Raw genomic sequence first — 21,206 nt, forward strand, 5'->3', positions numbered from 1 at the left:
TAGTGAAATCTGTTCCAAATAAAATAGTGTGAGATAAAGTTGATGTGAACTTTTGAACTGCATGTTTTAAACGGTCTTCTCTGGGCCATTCTGGATGGCTAGAGGAATGTGCAAAACACACCAACAATGCTCCTCTAGTAACTCCTCTTCCTTACTGAAAACATAATGGGAAAACACTTCCATAACCAACACTTAATGCATTCTTGGAATGTTAATCAGAAAAATGAAAAATACCATATTCTTATCATATGTAAGTTTACCAGCAAACGAGTTCAACTTTCTGACATATTTTATCAGTGCTTTAAATGTTAAAATAAATTTAACATAATGGCATTTAGGGAGTTGTGTGGGAGGGCAACTGAAGGAGAATAAAAAATGAGCGGTTGCTAAGTCTTACATATTTTTTCAAGGGCATTGAAAGATCTTGAAAGCATCCACCAGTGTAAGAAGGTACCATCTAAATAGTGCTGTGTGTATTTGCTGTAGTGTGGCATAAAGATACTGAGTCAGAGTGGGAGACAAAACAAATAAAAACGAAATATAGGTGGTCTGTGTGATATGCCGTTTACCATGTCCACCTCCTGTCTTCTGCTGACTGTTTGCAGACATTGACGAGTGCTTGGTAAACAGACTGCTTTGTGACAATGGCCTATGCAGAAACACCCCAGGGAGTTACAGCTGCACATGCCCCCCAGGCTATGTGTTTCGGACAGAGACGGAGACCTGTGAAGGTAAGGGCTGTCTTCCTTGACTTGTCATGTCTGCACCCAGGAAGCATCTCAGGATACATCAGCAGCAGTCATGGCAAAGGAGTGTTGTCAAAGCACGTGTGTGCGTGCATGCATGTGTGCATGTGTATGTATATCTTCCCTATTTTATGATCTCTGCCCACTGATTTGGAAGTTCTGGAAATAGCATTCATATAAACACAATTCATAAACACTGTTGGTTTGTTCTGTTCACGTAGAATATCAGCAAGCACTTGGAAGAACCAACAGAAAGAGCCATATTATTTAACTTGTTAAAATAAAATTCCTGATTTTGTTCACTTGGTTTGCCCTTTAAAAAAACAAAATCACTGTGACACATTAACCTACAAACCTACATCCCAACAGCATTCAGCTGCCAGCCACTTCCTTTTGAAGTGGATGGTTGATACTGTCAAAGTCTTGACCCAGAAAAATATTTGGAGTCGATGTGAAACTAATTTCTCACTGAAATACATAGTCTGAGAAAATTATCCTTTCCGTTTGACAAGTTGAAGGATATCATTTGGGTTTGTAGACCCAAACTAGGTCACTATTTTAAAACCTCCAGTTTTATGCCATGAGTTTCTGCGGTGCAAGTTTCTTGACCAAACTCAATGCTTAAGGAAGTATCTGTTTTCAGTAAGACTCGGGTTATGACATGAATTCATTCAGGAATGACTTGATATCTTAATCGCAGTTCTGTTTCAGAATAATCTGTTTCTTAACTACCCTTTATTGTCTTCCTTTGGTTTCTACAATATGAGCCTGCTGAGGGCTCCAATCATATGCTCAAATCCAGCTACGCTTCTAAATAGTAACTTGTTTTAACAAAGCTAATATTAATTACTGCAGAATAAACCTTTCTTTTTCTGTGGGCGTAATTCTCCTCAGGACTCCACCATCAGAAAAAGTGCACTATTATGCAAAAAAAAAAAGATGTTAGCATCCTGCATCCTCTCTTCATCTTCTTAACTTCAAAGCATTCTTGTGGATAGAAGCAAATTAGGACTATTGAACAAGATGCCAAAACACAAATGTCTCAGCTGAAGCCAATGGAATGCAATTACAAAGCACAGTTCTAAGATTGGATTGAGTCGGAGGGACCTCTGAAAAACAGTAATTAACCAAGGAGGTGGGAGATAATCATTTATGTAAAAATCACATTTTCCTAGCTTAGCTGAGGTAATTGTTTCCTTTATTGTCTGACAGTACACACCCATCCTTCCTGGGTTGGAGTGCTTGTCACCTGTTCTCCACAGATGGTCAAGGGGTTCTCTAAGAATGAGAGGCTTCTGTTGTAAACCCTACTCTGACTCCTCAACAATATATGTGACGTTTTCTATTTTCTGGCTTCCATTCTTACTCCTAAAACCCACTTTACTGTTCCAAATAAAATAGAGTGAGATAAAGTTTATGTGAACTTTTGAATTTCAGGTTTTAAACCATCTTCTCTGGGCCATTCTGGATAACTAGAGGAATGTGCAAAACACATTAACAATGCTCCTCTAGTAACTTCTCTTCCTTACTGAAAACATAATGGAAAAACGTTTCCATAACCAACACTTAATGCATTCTTGGAATTTTGATCAGAAAGGACTGTCAGTCAGATTTCCGTGTGTGTGTGTGTGTGTGTGTGTGTGTGTGTGTGTGTGTGTGTGTATGTGTGTGCGCGCACGCGCGCACATGTGTGTTACTACAGAGGGATGATGAGATAAGGGGTTTCTAACATTTTTTTTGTTTTTCCTGGTTATTCACACGTGGGCTGCATTTATCAGTTTTATCAGTTCAGTTCTCTATTAAAGGGTATGTTTGTCTAACTCTCAGGAAACATAAAAAGCAAGAGTAGATGAGATGTCATCTTGAGTAGCTCAGAGCTATTCATAGTTAAGGTCCTGTTTCCCCTCTGTCACACGCAACCACACCCTCTGGTGATGGATGGCATGAGAAAAGAGTGGGGATCAAGTAGTTGGGGTCTGGTATGTACACTGAATTGTCAGAACAAGTAAGATGGAACTGAGAGGTACAGATAGGTGAACTACCAAATGGGCAAAAGACAGTAAGACATTTAGTAGCAAAATGTTGGACGGTCACATAAATTGTAAGGTACTTCAGTGACAAAGCATCCAACAAGGAAGGTTGGAGAGATGTCTTTACTTGTTTTGTTCGAAGGGCACTTGTTCTTCATAAACCTTAGTTTTTCCTTTGTTACGGGCACAACTTATCTGTCATTCATAGGAAAGAAGCTCCTGGTATATGAATAAAGACGAAATAATAGAACAATATTTTTTGCTCCAACCTTACGATGTTGGTGGAAATCTAAGATAAATATCCATCACCCCGGAAACTTCCAAGTAACTTTTTTTTTTACCCATTGTTAAGTTATTTGCCTTTCATCTGAAGTTCTCCTCAGAGTTACATATGTACAGACCCAGAGGCTTCTCATCTCTCGTCTCCTTGAGTCTCCATACTTCCACCATTCGGCACAGTCTGTTTGTCAGCCTGAGCTCTCTCCACTCTAGCCTTTCGTGGGCTAGACTGAGAAATGGTACCAGATCCTTTGCAAATTTCAGCTTTATGTATCTGTTATTTTCTCTGTTCACTTACTCTATGTGTAACTCATGTTTTCAGTAGATTAATTTAAATATATAATAAACAACAGTACCAATAAGCAGGAAGTTCCACTGTATTTTAGGCTGAGGTTCCGGGAAAAAAAAAAACCATTTCATTTTGCTGGAGCTGGAGGAGTCTGCGAAAGTTAAAATTTTTACATCAAGTGCTGTGGTTTAGATTGTGTTTCCAGTGACATAGCTGGTTAAATGTAAACCAGATGTGCTTTGAAGTTTATTTCGAGAAATGTACAGTGAACTGTTTCAGTCTCTGCTACCACGACATTTATACCATAAAAACATTGTATTTAAGGGAAAACGAAATAGCTGATATTTGTAGTTGTAGCTGTATGTGTTTATAGTGTTAGAGTTGGCCATTGCTTAATCCAAAATGGCTGTCTCAGCAGCACTTTTCTTTTGGGGGCCTCTTCTCACAAATGAATTAATTGGAGAATTCAATGTGGAATACCCTCAGGTGGATTGTCTGCTTCCTGCTCATCTAGTTTTTTTGTGCTTGCATTTTCATGAAAGCACTGTAGAGCATTTATTTTCATTGAAAAGCCTAACATTGGAACTAGTGTATAATACATATTTGTATTTCTCTTTTAAGAAGTCCTTTTCTGATGCAAGCAACCTGAAAGCAAAATGCACTCATATTTCCCCCAGTTATTTGTAGTTCAAGAGCTAAATTAATACCTGAGCACATCTTTAGGCATTCTGAAGTGACAGTAATCACTCTCCACATAGATTTTTTAATTAAAATTTAATTCTATAATTCTCTCCTCAACTCTTCTCTCTCTCCAACTCCTCCCGTGTACCTGTCTCTCAAGTTCATGGCCTCTGTTTCTTTTATTGTTGTTATGTGTGTGTGTGTGTGTCTAAATATATTAATATAATTGACTCAGTCCATTTATGTTATTTGGATGTATATGTTTTTAGGGCTGACTACTTTGTATTGAATACCCAATTGGGACATCTTCCCTGCTCTCATCATTCCTTATTTGCCTATAGTTCTTTGTTTAGGGTTTAAGCCCCATTGATTTCCTCTTCCTATGTAAACATGTCTTTGGAGTTTGTACATAGATTTTTGAGATGATATTTTTAACTCATTGACAGGCAATGGACTCTGAGCCTGTCGCTTTCAAGATTGGTTATTCACATTTCACTTGATGTAGCAGAAGCAAGCATTAGAACCTTCTAGCTTTACTTACAAGTCTTCTCCAATGCTTTAAAGAAAAGAAGTGTCTATATTAAATCCAAAAATATATGTAGAGGGGAAGGTCTTGGGATCTCAGAAACCCTATTGTTTAACCTAAAAGTGTTGAGATGCATTGCTGTATTTGGAATAATTAAGCAAGTACAGATGGGATTGAGTGGTGGCCTTTGTAGCTGAGTAATTGGATTATTTGGAAAGTGTCCTTGATGTTGTCCCTCATATTTCAACTGAAACCTGTGTTTACCTTTTATTAACTCATGTGTTAAGCTATTTAACTTTATAACTTTGAGAATTTCTTAGACATGTCTTGAAAATGTAGACATACTATGATTCTGTTTGCTTTTGTCATCAATAGAAATTGCTTAGATAGCTGGTATATGATTTGATTTAAGACTGAGAGCAGTATTCATGGAGTGCTGCTGTGTTCAATCTAATTTATTTTCTTTGTATTTTCAATAGTTCTAGAGATTAAATTTAGGGTCTTGGGAAGGTGCTCTATCACCAAACAGTTTCCCCACCCTGCCCCAGCTCTAGTTTTCCTAATTTATGTCTTACCAAATTTAATTGTGTAAAGTAATTAATTAAGCAATCATATAACTTGTAAAGACCCTGAGAAAGGCAATGGTGAGTGGCGACTGGGGAGAATTCTGTAGCCAGCATAAATATCCCAGTCCTTGATTCTTGGTTTGCCCCTAGTAGTTCAGAATAAAAACCAATGTTGGTATGCCTTTGTCTTCAAACCCCACAGAACTATAATCAACCTTTGTTGTGCCAGTGGATTTCACCTGAGTTACAGTCCATTAAAAGAGCAAACGAAATCAGCTATATGTAGTTACAGTCACAGAAGGGGCACATACTGAGCCTTTTTCCAAGTAGACTGTTTCTAATGGTCCTACCAAGTCTCCAGTCATGTAGATATGTAACCAGGCTGTAGAACACATGTCTTCATTCCCCACTCACTTTAGGCCTTGTAGAACCATATTAAAATTATAAGAGCCAAGTTTACCAGACATTCTGGCATAGAGAGGCTTGCTGGAATAATATTTTCCAGAAACACAAGGCAGCTCTAACGGAATCTTTTCCTTCTGGATTGTAGATGTAAATGAATGTGAGAGCAACCCGTGTGTCAATGGGGCCTGCAGGAACAACCTCGGCTCTTTCCATTGTGAGTGCTCGCCCGGCAGCAAGCTCAGTTCCACGGGACTCGTCTGCATCGGTGAGATTCCTATAGGGATTCCCTGTGAAGGTCACCCCACACCTCAGCCTTCCTGTGCTGGAAACAGAACTGACAGCAGGAGAGCAGAAAAGCAGAAGTTAGGCAGGCTTTTAAACAGTTCCGTTGCCCGGCTTTCGTGCCAGTAGATATATGATGCTGTGTAAGCATTTCTGTATAGATACATTTCTGACCCTTCAAATGCTTTATGCACGGGTACCGTCAAATCCCTATCACAGATCTTTAAACCTTCTCTAGTAATCAAAGACAGGATGGGATTTGGATTCAGTTCACAGGACAAGAATTTGAAGATTTTTAAACATGAACGCATGGAGGGAGTTTAGTATTTTCCTTTCTCTCATTCATCACAATTTGATAAGGCTCCAAAGAAAAGAAGATAAGTCTTTTTTTTTTTTTGCTTTGGAAAATCTCTAGGGATAATAATAAGGCCAAATCTTTCATTCTGATTTTCCTCCAAGATAGGACTTTGATGTATAACCCAGGCTGGCCTAGAACCTGATACAGAGGAGGCAGACTGGGAATTCACAATCGCAGACTCACAGATCCTGGGACAGCAGGCTAGGGTCACCATGCCTGCTCAAGACCAGGTCTTGATAATGACACAGAATATATACAGAGCAAGGAAGTCTGGTCTAGGGAAAAACGTCATGTATAAGGGAAAGGTCTGCCCCAGTCATTTCTGTCTACATCTAGCGACATGCCCCACCCTACCCTGGCTACCTAATGCCCACCTTTAAAGGAAACTTTACACAGTGCCATATAAATTGGCAAGTTCTTGTTTGAATCTAGCCAAAATAAATTAGTGATTTAATAGTTAAGTAAAGATACCAGTATTTTCATCATTGTCTCCATAAAGAGTTGGGTTCTAGCTTACCTATTTGCTTTTAATTAGTAATGACCAAGGTCAAGATTATTAATGGAACCACCGTTGGAGTCACTCATGTGTCCATTTTCTAGTGAAACTTGGCCACTGAAATTTGAGCATTGCTCGGGGCTCCATTTTTTTAATCTAATTAGCAATGTTGGGGGTGTGGGGCTAGATCTGCAAGGCAGAAATATTTCTGCTAAAGCACAATTTTCAACTAAGATGGAGTTATTTTTATTATATAAAGGAAATGAACTCAGCGTTAGTCTGAGAAAGCAATCTGTATGCTACTTGAGCATCAAAGATATTCTTCTTCCTGATTCATCATATAGACTTTTATCATCATGGCCTTTTGTTCTTGTAGTTATTAATGAAACAAAGACGTTTTATGCACAAATCATAAAGTCATCCTTCCACTTGCCAACAACTAAACTAAATACCACCACATTTCCGCACTTAGTATCTTAAGTTTTTCATTCATTGTGATAAAATTTGAGGGTTTCCGTTGGTTTTCTCTTTCCACCATGAGAATCCCAGGAGCAGAACCCAGGTTGCCAGGCTTTTTGACAAGCACCTTTTCTCCAACCTGCCCTGAACATGTCTTCAATGGGGCTATCTAATCCGTGATTACCCTGCCACCTCTAGTGACAGGGTCTAAGTCACTAGGAAATGAAAAATCTACTTTGTGGTTACTAATTTAAAGTTAGACCATCTGTGACTTCATTGGGTACTAAGAATAGTTACAGAGTTTGAGTTAATCTCTTCAGATATACTCACGATGGTCTTTAGTGGTTTATAAATGTTTAGAAGACTCTTGTATCTTGGTTAGCATGACAGAACAACGCATTTGATTCACCTTTCCTGAGTTGCTATGCTCAAGTTCCATAGTGCACTATAGTCCAGACCTGTGTCTTTGTCCTGGGTCTGCATGAACTCTTGCTCCATGTCCCTAGCTCCCATGGACATAAAAGAACAGTACGTTCCCTGCTGTTGGAGCCCACTGTCTGTTACTCATGGTGGACTATTAGCGAGGAACTCTGCCAATCACTTTCTCAGGATTTGCAGTGTGGACATCCCACGACCAACTGTTTTCGGGCTCCTTTTTTTCTTTTTAATTTGTTTTGCTCTGCCGTTCCTATCCTCCTGGCTTCCAGCCGGAAGTCTATCACCAGTTGGTCCTTAATCTCTTTGCCTCCCTGTGTGCACTCACCCCTGTCCCTCAATTCCATGAATCCATCCTCACCTCTCCATTAATTCCAGGCTTGTGCTTCCACCTGGCTGCAGCTGTTTCCATTTGGATGTCTCAGGACACAGCAACAGAGCATACCTAAAGCCAGGTTCTGATATTCAAACTCAATCCTCTTTCCTGGACACTTTTTTATCTTCACCAATGGCAGCTCCATTCTTTGAGCTATCACCCCAAATTCTCCTCCTCAGCATTGATGCCTTACTCCCTAGCTTCACATTGAATGGATAAGCACAACCTATGGATTTTGCTTGCTGGTTATGCATATTTTAGCCACTTTTCATCCCCACTCATTATTTCTCTTCTAATTTTAAATTTCTTTTATGTTAGCTTAACATAGTAATAGATTTCATCACACCATCTTCATATACACATTCTGTTTTTCTGTGTTCTTATTCATCACCCCCTGTCCTCCATTAGTCCCTGTCACTATCTCTACACAAACTAATTCATTCTCTTTTCCTAATTGATCACCCTTTCTGCCTACCTATTATGTGTATTCCATTATCGTATCTATTTGCCACCTCCCTTAAGATCTCTTTATTTCCCATTCATCATCCCCTTTCTAGTTGTGATATATAAATATACATGTATGAACACCCACACAAGTGCACACAGAGATATTTAAACCTATGTTCTACATACAATGTTTGTCTTTCTGAATCTTGCTTATTTCACTTAGCCATTTCCAATTGGGTCTATTTTTCTGTAAAGGTCATCATTTGATTTTTCGTCATGGCTACACAGGATTTCATTATTATGTCTGTATGTACATATTTTCTGCATGGGTTCAGCTGTAGATTGACATCTAACCTTGTTTCATGTCTTAGTTTTTATGAGTAGTGAAGCTATAAACACAATGTATAGGTATCCCCATCATATGTTAGCTCAAGAGCCTTTTGCTTTTTTGTTCTAAGAGTGGTATTGCTGAGTCATCTGTGGCACTTCTGTTTTCTGTTTCTTGAGAAACCTCCACACTGATTTTCAGTGTTCCTCTGCTAAGTTCCACTCCTGCTGACATTGGATAAGTTCCCTCTGTCCTACACCCTGGCCAGCCTGTGTTGTCTTTTGCATTCTTGATGATGGCCATTCTGACCAGGATGAGACAGAATGTCAAAGCAGTTTAAATTTGCATCTCCCTGGTGGCTAGGACTGTTGAACACTTTGCCAAGAGTTTATTGGTCATTTGTATTTCTTCTTTTGAGAACTAACTGTTCAGTCTATTAGTCCCTATATTCACTTGATGACTTGGGATTTTGTGTGTGGGGGCGTTAATTTTGAAGTTTTCTGTGTGTGCTGGATATTAATCCTTGTCTGATGCAGAATTGGGACAGATTCCTCCCTTTTGTAGTCTGGTTCTCACTCTCGTGACCATTTCCTTTCCTATGCAAAAGATTAATCTTCATTGTCTAGTTCTCCTCCTAATACTGTTGACTCCATTTTCCCTTCATCTCCCAAGCATCCTGCCTACAGTCTGTTTCTACATCGCCCTCAGGCAATCTTTTGGAAGACAAGTCAGCATGTGTCATTCCTTTGTGGGAACCGTAGTGATTAAAAACTGTAGCTCCTCCAATTACTCAGAACAAGGTTGCCATCCTTGCCAAAACCTTTGTCACCCTCATGACACCATTCCTGCTGTGACCATCCCCCACAGCTCTGCCTGCTGCCCTTCCACACTGAGCCACACTGGCCTTTGCTCACGCGTGTCCAGCTGCACTTGGTCTCTGTGGCTAGGATGGTCTTCACCCAAGCCTGTGCCTTGTGCTCCTCCTGTTTCTATTAAGCTGTCAGAGTCGAGCTTCTCTGAGCATCCTGGATAAAATCTCAGTCTCTCTCTCTCTCTCTCTCTCTCTCTCTCTCTCTCTCTCTCTCTCTCTCTCTCTCTCTCTCTCTCTCTCTCCATCTGTATCTATCTCCATCTCATCTAGATGTTTGCCCTGACTTATTTTATTCAGACATTTTAGTTAACCCATAATCAAATCTCTACACCTATGTCTATGTGTGTACATAAAAAGCATGAGTGTCAATGAGCTCCTAACTTGTGTCTTAGTGCAGTGCCACCCTAAGAAGTGAAGTGCTGTGTGGTGAGAGCCTAGGATCTGACTGCGCTGAGTAGATCTTGATGGCAGCACCAAATTACTAGATTGACCTTGGACACATTGAGTAGATAGGGAGACTCTAGATTGACTTGGGTCACTAACCCAGTGAGTAGTAGCAGTTGTTATCCCAGGTTATCTTAGTCTGAGTAGCCAAAGCCAGGGTGATAAGCCAGTCATTATATGGATAATTGAAGATTTAAATTCATGATCTTACAGCAGGGTCTGTTTCCTCTGTGTCATGGCCCTGATGGATATAAACCTGTAAGGTATGTTCCATTTTTGAAGGGATAGATGCTGGCTGCTGGGTCAGCCTTTCTAGAGTGTATATAAATTTTTCCCAAACCAAAAACTGCTCCAAAGAAAAAGCAAAGAAAAAGGAAAAAGCAAAGGCAAAGGAAAGAGCAAAGCAGCTGCCCAGCTTCTCTTACACCCTCACCCAGATCCTCCATCACCCTCAGCTTCTCTCCCTCTCACCCAGCTTCTCCAACACCCTCAGCTTCTCCCTCTTTCACCCAGCTCCTCAAATACCTTCAGCTTCTCCCTCTCTCTCCTCCAATACCTTCAGCTTCTCCTCTCACCCAGCTCCTCCAGCACCCTCAGCTCCTCCCACATCCTTACCCAGCTCTGCCCACACTCTCAGTTCTTCCTACATCCTAACACAACTCCTCTCACACTCTTGCCCACAACTTTTTGCATTAGATCAAGGAAAAAAAATTGTTGCTTTAGCTTAATCTCTATCCCCAGAGGATTTGGGTCATGGCAACTTCTTGGGATGCTCCACAGCCATCATAATTACTTCTCTCATAGTTCCCCCTATTAATTTATGAAGCCCCTTTTGTTTATGTTCTATTGTTGAATTTAGAAGTAAAGCTTTGCAGATAGAATTAACTGAGATTACAGTAAATTCTGTGGAAATATACTTCAATATTCCCCAGTTGTATGCAGCAATATGTTCTTAAGGGTTTGTTCTCAGAATAATCTGAGGAGACTGTCAAGAATGCAGGCTTCTTATCTGCACACCCAGAGCTGTGCATCAGCAATTAGTGAGGAATATTGCCAGTATCATACACGCTTAACTGAAAACAAAGAAGATTAAGCATGCAGCTATACAGGCAGTCAGTATTTGCCCTGTCAGCTTGGAATAAACTCGTCGCCACTGCTTCAGAATCAGCTGTCATCTACTTTTTGTTCAATTAAAATCTGTCACTCTGTCCAAAACTTCACTGGCCACTGACCATTCCCTTTACCACATGTGGGATCAAAAGCTAGATGTCAGTGGTAGCTCGCTAATTTACCATTTAAAAAGAAAAAGTTAAGTGAGATGTGGAAACATTGCAAAATTTAGGAGTGGCTATCTCAGGTAGTCAGATTGCTATGAGATTTTTATATCGTTTTTATTTCTCTATGCCCTCAACTCATTGAAGATAAAAAAGTATTAGTATTGGAGATAGAGCTAAAACTACAGACGAGCATTCAGGACAAAATACCTAAGAGAAAACAAACCTTGTATGACCAAGGGATAACTGATGGTCTAACCATTATGTGTTATCATGTATTTGTCATCTTTGGGTTTTTTGTAGATTTTTTTAAGTTATTAGTCAAATAAATGTCTACAGTAATGGAAATACTGGCTCTCCTAGAATAGAATGTAGATTTTGACTGGCTTGTTCAGGGAAGAATGAGGGAAAATAAAAATGATATGCATAAATGTTCTTAACTGTCAAAGCACACATCATAGAGGTTGTTCCTTTCTACCTGTGGTGCTATGGTATTATCATGGCAATGCACCATGTTCCTAGCACTGGAATAAACCACTGGGCAACAGTGATTATTTCTCCTCGACTTACTAGTGGATACTCAATAGCCACATTGTGTGAGATAGTGCTGTTCAGTATTTGACTTATGCAGTATTTAAACGCAGGCACATGCCAGTTATGCTCAAAGAATGTGGTATAAAAATGATTTTAAGAATTAATACTCTTGTATCTTTTTACACCATAACACATCCCTTTGGTGTGCACAGAGTTCATTTTCTTCCGGGATAAGAGCTTCTCAGTCTCTTCCATTCCTTTTCAGACAGCCTGAAAGGGACATGCTGGCTCAACATCCAGGACAACCGCTGTGAAGTGAACATTAACGGAGCCACCCTCAAGTCCGAATGCTGCGCCACTCTCGGAGCTGCCTGGGGGAGCCCCTGTGAGCGCTGTGAGCTAGGTAGGAGCTTGACCTGGCCATCAGAGCTATTGGTTGGAATATCATCTCTGAGTCAATGGGCGTTCCTTCTCACAGTGTGTCTTTAGTGGGGAAGACTGCTGTGCTGTCTTCTCTCCAAAAATGTCTTTCCAGGTGGCATTCATCCTCCTTTTGAAATGTACATGTGAGTTTTCCTGTAAGTGTGAGCAGACCGCCTAAGTGTCTTAGACATGGAAAGAGTATTGGCTCAAACCCAGTGTCCTTGTTTGGATGTGTCCCAGGAGGACAGGATGGCCTTGTCCTTGAGGCTTTGATTCGTTTGCTTTTATTTCGTTTGTCGGTTTGAGCAGAGAGGAATTGTCAGAGACATAATTTCAATCTGGGTCAGCGCTGATGGTGTTGCCACAGCAATTGGCGAGCGTTCTGAACTGAAGACAACTGGTCCCTTGGCCTCTGAGACCAAGCTTTGGTTTTCAGTTCCTTCATACTGAGCCTGACAAATGTAGTCTTTTCATAACGAAGCCAAATTCTGCCCTGTTGTTCCTACAGACGCAGCTTGCCCCAGAGGGTTTGCCAGGATCAAAGGTGTGACTTGTGAAGGTGGGTGCCATTCTTGAATGGAACAAATCCTTAGAGAAGTGCCTAAAATTAACTATTCACACTCAAGGAGCTAGTTGCTATTTTCAAGACCCTTGAAATGTCAATTAAAATAACTCAGTGTAATCAGCACAGTGCTCTTAGGAAATACCTTCAGGCCCCCATTTCTCCTCTTTATACAGTTCATAAGGAAGTCCCCAGCCTTCAAGGCACAGAACAGCTGGCAAGGGAGCATGTCTGGACTGCACTTTTATGGACAGCAAGGCTGTGGCCGTCTGCACAGCTGGTGCCCCGGAAAGCTGGTGGCTACGTTGTGGAATATTTTTGCTTTGACTAAAGTAATAACCCACACCACGGTGTTGCAGATTGAATACACTACACAGGAAATGAGGCTACACCTGCTTTTTCTATTTGTAAAGTCTTTATCCTTCTGCTTGCTGAATTTCCCCACAGATGTTAATGAATGCGAGGTGTTTCCTGGCGTCTGTCCAAATGGACGCTGTGTCAACAGCAAAGGCTCTTTCCACTGCGAATGCCCTGAAGGCCTCACACTGGATGGAACTGGCCGTGTGTGTTTGGGTAAGATGCAGGCTTTCCTGTCCACATGCATGAAGCTAACCGTCAGCTTCTTGTCTTCTGGGAAAGTCCAGAACCAGAGTCCATACTGGTGGGGAAAATCACTCCATGATATTGAAATATGTGCTCTATTAAAATAGTTCCTATTTAAAACATTTTTACAACTAAAACGAAAAAACTGTCACTTAAGCTTTGGTCTCTGCTACTTTAGACAAGTTGAGTTATTCCCATTATATAAATCGAAGAAAGCTAGGCATATCTTGAACCTAGAGTTGAAAAAAGTCAGCATGTTAGCATGTACTAGCTCACTGCAACTGTGCTTTCCCACTGAAGGGGGAAGAGAAGGGCAAAGGTATGTCAATCATCCTGCTCCCTCCTCTACCACCATTAAAGTGTAAAGATCTAAAATGCACAGAACCCTTGCCAACACTATACTGATAGTGGCTTGGCCCTTAGTCTTTAGCAGTGCCATAGCTGTCAGAATTTGCATTTCATAATGGAAAAATAAAGTTTTCACTTATTTTGTGTTATAGGTAAGCAATAATTTCTCTTTGATAGATACCTTTTCCCAATAACCTGTGGGGTATTAAAGTTTTTGAAAGGACTGGAGTTGGCTCAGTTCACCCCAAGATCAAGTTCTCAGCTCAAAGTAGATTTATTTGCCACAGAGGGACAAAGACGGGGTATAAGAGACAAGGGAGACAAAGGGAAAGAGGGGAGCAAGGGGAGGGAGAAGGGATGTTTGACTTGAAGGCCTCTGGATAGAGAGGAGTCAGACATGGCCCATAGGCAAATGGCAGTTTAAATGGAAAAGGGGAAACCTGTGTTAGGATGTGTTGGTATGTTTTGATTGGGCATGTTACTTAGGGTAACCAAAAGAGGATTTTTGATTGCTGGACTTCAGTACTTTGATAGCTGGACCTTGGCGTCAGCCCCAGGAGGAAGAAGTGACCAAATAAGGGAATAGACCTTGGTGGGTAGCTTTAGGAGTGTAATCACACAGGTTAGCAAGGCAGAGGAGTGGGGGAGGGCAAGCCCTGCCAGACCCATGCTTGCCATGCTGAGGTCTACTTGAGGCCTTCAGTTTTAGTTTGTAAATCATTTCCATGTAAATTGTTGTGTTTAGAATTTAAGAAGGTAGACAAAGCATGAACAATGGTAATGCCATATTAAATAATCTTTTTTTTTTTTCGAGACAGGGTTTCTCTGTGGCTTTGGAGGCTGTCCTGGAACTCACTTGGTAGTCCAGGCTGGTCTCGAACTCACAGAGATCCGCCTTCCTCTGCCTCCCAAGTGCTGGGAGTAAAGGTGTGCACCACCAACGCCTGGCTTTAAATAATCTTTAGGTATTTAAATGTATCAATAGTATTTTTCACTAGTGGTTAAGTGGTAGTTAAATCTGCAATGCCACAGTTTAATTTACTATAACAAAGACTTTATTTTAAGTTAATTTTGGCAGCACATTTAAATTTGTATGGAAAGCAGTGCTGTGATTCATATGGAATCCTTTTGAAAGTATATATTCAACACAGAAAAATAAGATTCTTTGCATTTTTGTATTTTATTGATTTACTTCTTTGGGGATGTGTGCATGTCTGAGCACATGTATATGTGGGTGACTTCATAGTATACCAGAAGTCAATTTCTGGCATCTTCTGATGCTCTCCACCTTCTTTTTGAGTCCTAATCTCTCTGTCTCTCTGTCTCTCTCTTTCTCTCTCTCTCTCTTCTCTGTCTCTGTCTCTGTCTCTCCCTCTCTCTCTGTCTCTCTCTCTCTCTCTCTCTCTCATTTTTTGAGATATGTTCTCTCACCAAATCTAGAGCTTGCCATTTTGGCTAGACTGGGTGGGCAATGAACCCCCAGAGCCTGCCAGAACCTGAGTTACTGGTGTAAACCACCACACCTGGCTTTTAAAGAGATTGCTGGAGATCTGAACTGAATGTAGGTCCTCATTCTTGCACAGCAAGCCTTTGTAGTGATTTGAAACAAAATATGGGGTTCTTGAGCCTTGTACCTAATGGAAGCCTTTGTCAGCACCTGAGTTGTTCTAAATCGATTCATTCTGAGGATGGAGAGGATTGGCACGTGACAATGTGAAGATGCTGGGTAACTCAGGCTAAGCACTAACATACAGTTTGGGATAGTTGGAAGTTAAGAGGAATATGCTCATTCATTTAAACAAATGATTTGGCCCCTTCATGGTGAAGAAGCTGATGGGTCCACACAGTTCAGGAGAAAACCCAGATCCAAAATTTATCATGACAGAACAAAACCCACTTGAAGTAAGAACATAATGTTTTAGTAAAGCAAATTCAATAGGTTTTTACCAGGTTGCAAATGGGGTGCGGCAATGATACTGCTGACCATTTCTGTGTATGACTGGACCCTAACAGGACTGACTGAATCCTAACAGGACTGACTGAACCCTAACAGGACTGACTGAACCCTAACAGGACTGACTGGACCCTAACAGGACTGACTGGACCCTAACAGGACTGACTGAACCCTAACAGGACTGACTAGACCCTAACAGGACTGACTGGACCCAAACAGGACTGCTGTAAAATGATTTTAGGCTAATGAAAAAGAAGAGTACATCATTGAAATAATTTTTCTAATGAGGAAATTCAAGACCATGGAAGTGTCATGACGTCAGAATAGTTTTTGGGGTTCCTTGTGAGAGTTTAATAGCCTACTGAGAGCCTCACCTTCACTCTCCCTAAATGGCTATTACTGTGGAGTCCGTTCAAGGTGGTGACAGACCAATTTCTCATCCTAAGCCTGTCTCCAGACCCACCGTCATGCACTGCTTTCTTGAGTCGGTTTCAGCCAGCACTACCGTTGAGGAAGACAGAATCTTTAGGAAATGGGACAGTCTTAGCTGAGCACAGGTAGCCTGAGACCACTGTGTGTAAGTCACTGACCAGACGTGGTATAGGGATGTTCAGTGAGTGTTCCAACTTGAACTCAGCCTGCACCTGTCCTCTCCATGCAGATATACGTGTGGAGCAATGCTTCCTGAAATGGGATGAGGATGAATGTATCCACCCCGTTCCTGGGAAGTTCCGCATGGACGCCTGCTGCTGTGCAGTTGGGGCAGCTTGGGGTACAGAATGTGAAGAATGCCCCAAACCTGGCACCAAGGAATATGAGACACTGTGTCCCCGGGGCCCGGGTTTTGCTAACAGAGGGGACATCCTCACTGGACGTCCATTTTACAAAGGTAACTGCAAGCTAGTCCCTGGCCCGACACACTCCCGGGGCACTCTCTGAGAATGGGATTTGTTTTCAAGATGTGATTTGTGGCCAACCCAAAGTCGGAAACTATAAACTACATGTAAAACACAGCACTGATAGAAAGCTGGGAAACAGAATGCTAATCATTCTCTTTCTGCACGTCTGTGTCCCTCTACTTCCCTTTTGGCATAGCCTGGGGAGAGTTAGCCCTGCCCCCTTCCTCAGTAGCAGAGAGATGCCTGTCCCTGCTGTTCCTCATATACAACAGTCAGGTGTATAGAAGTGAGACTCAGATGAGGGTGGAGAATCTCTTCCATGGTGGCCACGTTTCCTGAGCCATCTCTGTAGTCATTGCAGATTCCAGGAGCTCTCCCTGTCCACGGCTGCACAGTTATGGTCTATGGAGATAGATTTTTAAGTTAAGGCTGTGGAGGGACTCATTCCTGCCAAGCAGCTCCACTGTTGGGCTTCGTTCTGCTTTCAGATATCAATGAATGCAAAGCCTTTCCCGGGATGTGCACCTACGGAAAGTGCAGAAACACGATTGGAAGCTTCAAATGCCGTTGCAATAATGGCTTCGCTCTGGACATGGAGGAGAGAAACTGTACAGGTAGGGCTGTTTTTCTCCATTGATAAGCCCTGCCTTTGTGGTGAATATACAGCCTCCAAAAGCCTACCTTCTCAGTGAAATATAATCTCTCCCTCTCTTCCTCCTTTTTTCTCTGTCTGTCTCTCTCATTATTTTCTTTTATTGAACTTAAAAGCCAGTTCTCCAGATAATTTTGGGAGCTACAAAATAACACAAAACTCTCTTGTTTTGATGTGAGCATATGATCTTCAAAATGTATAAGGACTAAAGAATATAGCCATTAAGAGTCTGTGCCTGTTACATCAACTTGAAGAATGTTCTAGTAATTGTTTTAGTTTGCAATAGACACATTTTGACTTATTTTCCTCACCTGCAAACAGCATTCCTAACCACTTTAGATCAAAAAGAGATGAAGCTAGGAATGTTTCTGTCTGATGACATGCAATTTATTACAAATGCTTGACCAGAAATGCAGAATTTGTCCATTCATTATCCAGAAAGACTTCAGACTTCAACTCATCAAATGACACAGTGAGCCTGTTGTGCTGGCATGTGCCTTCAGTCCCAGCATTCAGCAGGCAGAAGCAGGGGGATCTCTGTGAGCTCCTGCAGAGTATTCCAGGGCAGTCAGAGACATAGTAAGACCCTGCCTCAATACATTAACAAATATTTTAAAATAAGTTAGTGGCAGAAACATTTCATTGTGACTTTTTTTTAATGGCTCATGCTTTCTTAAACATGTTTTTTGTAGATCCAAGTTCTGCACTGAAAATGCGTTACAGGTGTGAGGGTACAGATACTATTACTATAATATAGAAAACATGGCAAAACACAACACATAATTTATTTGTATTTGTTTAATGTTGGTAAGTAAGCATTTCTCTCCCGAAGGTAGTGCAGATCGCACAGTGGGCTCCCTCCAAGGCCCCACTGTGTGCACATGCTCTGGCTTGAGGGGTGTGCTGTGGCTGCCTTGGAGGCTGCCTGTCTGTGAGCGGCCAGCCAGCAGCCTTCTTACCATCAGCGCTCCAGGCCCACATGCTCCCTTGGTGGGGGCAGCAGAATGAACAGTCTCTGGCCTTGCTGGGCCTAAGCCCCAAGTGAGCACACTGCCTCCCCTCTTGGGCCTTGCCGAGGAGCTACTTGGTCCACTCAACTGTTACTACATCTAAGCCACAAAGAGGCCACATTTCAGAATTCAAAGACACACAGGCCCCACCTGCCGGTTGACCATGACAGTTTTGGCAGTTGGAGAAAGGAATGTGCCTCATGAAAGAGAAGTCCGATCTCCTGAGAACATTTCTTCCTACTCTCAGCCCAGACATCCCCAAGTCTCCAAAGTACAGCTCCCTCATGTGGAAGGCCCTGTCCCTCCAGCACTCTCTTATCTCATCCTGTGCCTTTCTTTCCCTTGAACACTGGGAGTAGACATCGACGAGTGCAGAATCTCTCCTGACCTCTGCGGCAGTGGCATCTGTGTCAACACGCCGGGCAGTTTCGAATGCGAGTGCTTTGAGGGATATGAGAGCGGCTTCATGATGATGAAGAATTGCATGGGTAAGCTTGGCCTGGTCCTCCTGCCTGGCTGGGAAACCAGCCTACTGCAGACTGGTCTGCTGTGCCTTGGCTGGCTTCAGAGCTGTGGCAGCACCCTTGACCGGAGGTGTGCTGAGGATGAGAGCTGTCAAGGACAGACAAAATCCCTTCCTCAGACTGGAAGCAACACACAGACAACCCAAAAAGGTTTTATTTATGATGGATAACATTGTGGTGACCCCCAATCTGTGTTCTGCCCGGCCAGTCCCACGAGAGCTGTGCCTTATAGTTGTGATACGGAAAAACGTTTGGGCCAGTATTTCATATGAGTGACTTATGGAACTTAGCACAGATGTTGCCACTGTCAGGGGTGCAACCTGCTCACGTTACAGAAGGGCATTGTTGTCTATAGCGTGCTGCTCTGCATTCATGACTGACTAGGGCTACAAGCAACCGTGGGCCACAGATTAGACGCCCCTAACTAATTAGGAGTCTTAAGATGTGTTCTTCAGTTGGACTTAAATATTAAATGACGGGAAACGATAGCACTAACCCTTGGTCTATGGTGATATAAAGTAAATGTGTATAGGTAACCTCTTATGAACTAGATTATTTTGCAATGGTTTACTGTATTGAGAGTAGAAGTTTCTTAGTTTCCATGTTGTAGCGAAAAGTAAAACTTAGCCGCTTCTGATTGAATGTGTCTTAATGTCTGAGCCACACACCTGCCTCGTAGTATCCCTTCTCCCATACTATATGTGTAAATATATTTTCCTACGAGTTCTTTAATGGATCTCACGTTTTTACCTTTCAGACATTGACGAATGTGAACGTAACCCTCTCCTTTGTAGGGGTGGCACCTGTGTGAACACTGAGGGCAGCTTTCAGTGTGACTGCCCACTGGGACACGAGCTGTCACCATCCCGTGAGGACTGTGTGGGTGAGTTTCTCCCCTTTGTGTAGAAATACAGTGAGCCTAATGGGTAGAGACCAGGAGTCAGTCCTAATGAATGTATGATCCTAAGGCTCATTACAACCTGGGAATCCAAAATCCCCATATCTAGTTTCTAGACTGCTCGGCCCTGGGTCCAACATAAAGATCTATGCAAGGTCATAGGTTCCACTGTCCCGGCAGCATGGCGGAGGCTGCCCAGGACACCTCCTGGCTATTGTTCTACGCACACACCCATTCCATGTTCTGTCCACACACCTGTCCCCCTAGTCATTCAGAATAGCCCACACCTCACCCAGGGTCCACACACCCACAGAAGATCATGAGAACTCCCTTGACACCTCATGTCTCTAGGTCTTCTGTCAACAAAGGTCTTCTGCTAGCGCCAAGTTCAGAAGCATGGCAGAGTTGACAGTAGAGTACTACGGGCATTTGTCCATTCCAGCTACTGCTTGTAAATCCACAGAGGGCTTACCATGTTCTAGTACACATGCTGTTCAGCACTGACTTAGCTAGGAAGCACCTTCATCGGGAGAATTCTTCCTCAGTGCTGTTTGAACACAGCTCACCAATGCACATACATTTATTTATGAAGTCAGATAGATTTCTGTGTTGGTACATGAAATGAACATTGAATAATACATTAAACAGGCATTTTCCAATAGGATGGATTTAAATTTTTAAATATTTTTATTTTGATAGTAATGAAAATGATGACTTTGCCCTAGGGATTGAAGAATTCACGGCTGGACATGCTGCAATATAGTGATGCAGGAACCTAGTTTTTGTTTTGTTTTGTTTTTTGGGTTTTTTATTTGTTTGTTTGGTTTGGTTTTTCGAGACAGGGTTTCTCTGTGTAGCTTTGGAGCCTATCCTGGCACTCGCTCTGTAGATCAGGCTGGCCTCAAACTCACAGAGATCCACCTGTCTCTGCCTCCCAAGTGCCGGGATTAAAGGCGTGTGCCACCAACGCCCAGTCCTGCATCTAGTTTGTTATAGCTTGGAGATCATCAACCCTACATCTGAGTAAACTGCCCCTCAAAAGGGCAATTTATATTATAAAACTATAAATGTTTTGTAATATGTGTACTCAGTGACTATAAGCATAAATTTATGCAGCAAAATCTTCTAGGTAATTGTGTCAGTCTGAAATAATTTCTCCTTATAGCCAATGGTCACCATGTCTAACATATTCCTGATGAGCATTTTGCATCTTGTAAGAGCCGGATTGTTTTAAATTGTTTTAAACTAACAGTTGTGAGCTGAAGATTCACATAGCCAGACACATAAACAGCTAAAAAAAACAAACATGTGAGTGTCTTAGCTGCCAACTGTTCTCTGGAACCAGCATCTTCAGGATAGTTCAGATTCCGTAGGCAACACCTGAATGGCTTTTGAAGACCATGTGGACGCACCAGTGTAAACCCATAAAATAAGCAATAATAAGATTCATTTATGACATACACTATATCAGTGCACTCTGTGATGACAATGACTAGCTGCATGTGAC

The 21,206-nt window shown here is 41.9% G+C and overlaps 1 protein-coding gene across 1 annotated transcript in view; it reads left to right on the top strand.

Annotated features, from left to right (window-relative positions):
* The window catches only part of Fbn2 (fibrillin 2), a 186,384-nt gene that overhangs the window by 102,989 nt on the left and 62,189 nt on the right, over positions 1 to 21,206 (top strand). The window contains exons 19-27 of the mRNA XM_005069091.4: positions 606 to 731; positions 5,668 to 5,787; positions 12,092 to 12,229; positions 12,758 to 12,808; positions 13,259 to 13,384; positions 16,378 to 16,605; positions 17,104 to 17,229; positions 18,637 to 18,765; positions 19,559 to 19,684. Of these exons, the coding sequence (XP_005069148.1) occupies positions 606 to 731; positions 5,668 to 5,787; positions 12,092 to 12,229; positions 12,758 to 12,808; positions 13,259 to 13,384; positions 16,378 to 16,605; positions 17,104 to 17,229; positions 18,637 to 18,765; positions 19,559 to 19,684 (1,170 nt within the window). The remainder of the gene's footprint in view (positions 1 to 605; positions 732 to 5,667; positions 5,788 to 12,091; positions 12,230 to 12,757; positions 12,809 to 13,258; positions 13,385 to 16,377; positions 16,606 to 17,103; positions 17,230 to 18,636; positions 18,766 to 19,558; positions 19,685 to 21,206) is intronic.

Source organism: Mesocricetus auratus, unplaced genomic scaffold, assembly GCF_017639785.1.
Source record: "Mesocricetus auratus isolate SY011 unplaced genomic scaffold, BCM_Maur_2.0 Super-Scaffold_6730, whole genome shotgun sequence".
Lineage (NCBI taxonomy): Eukaryota > Metazoa > Chordata > Mammalia > Rodentia > Cricetidae > Mesocricetus > Mesocricetus auratus.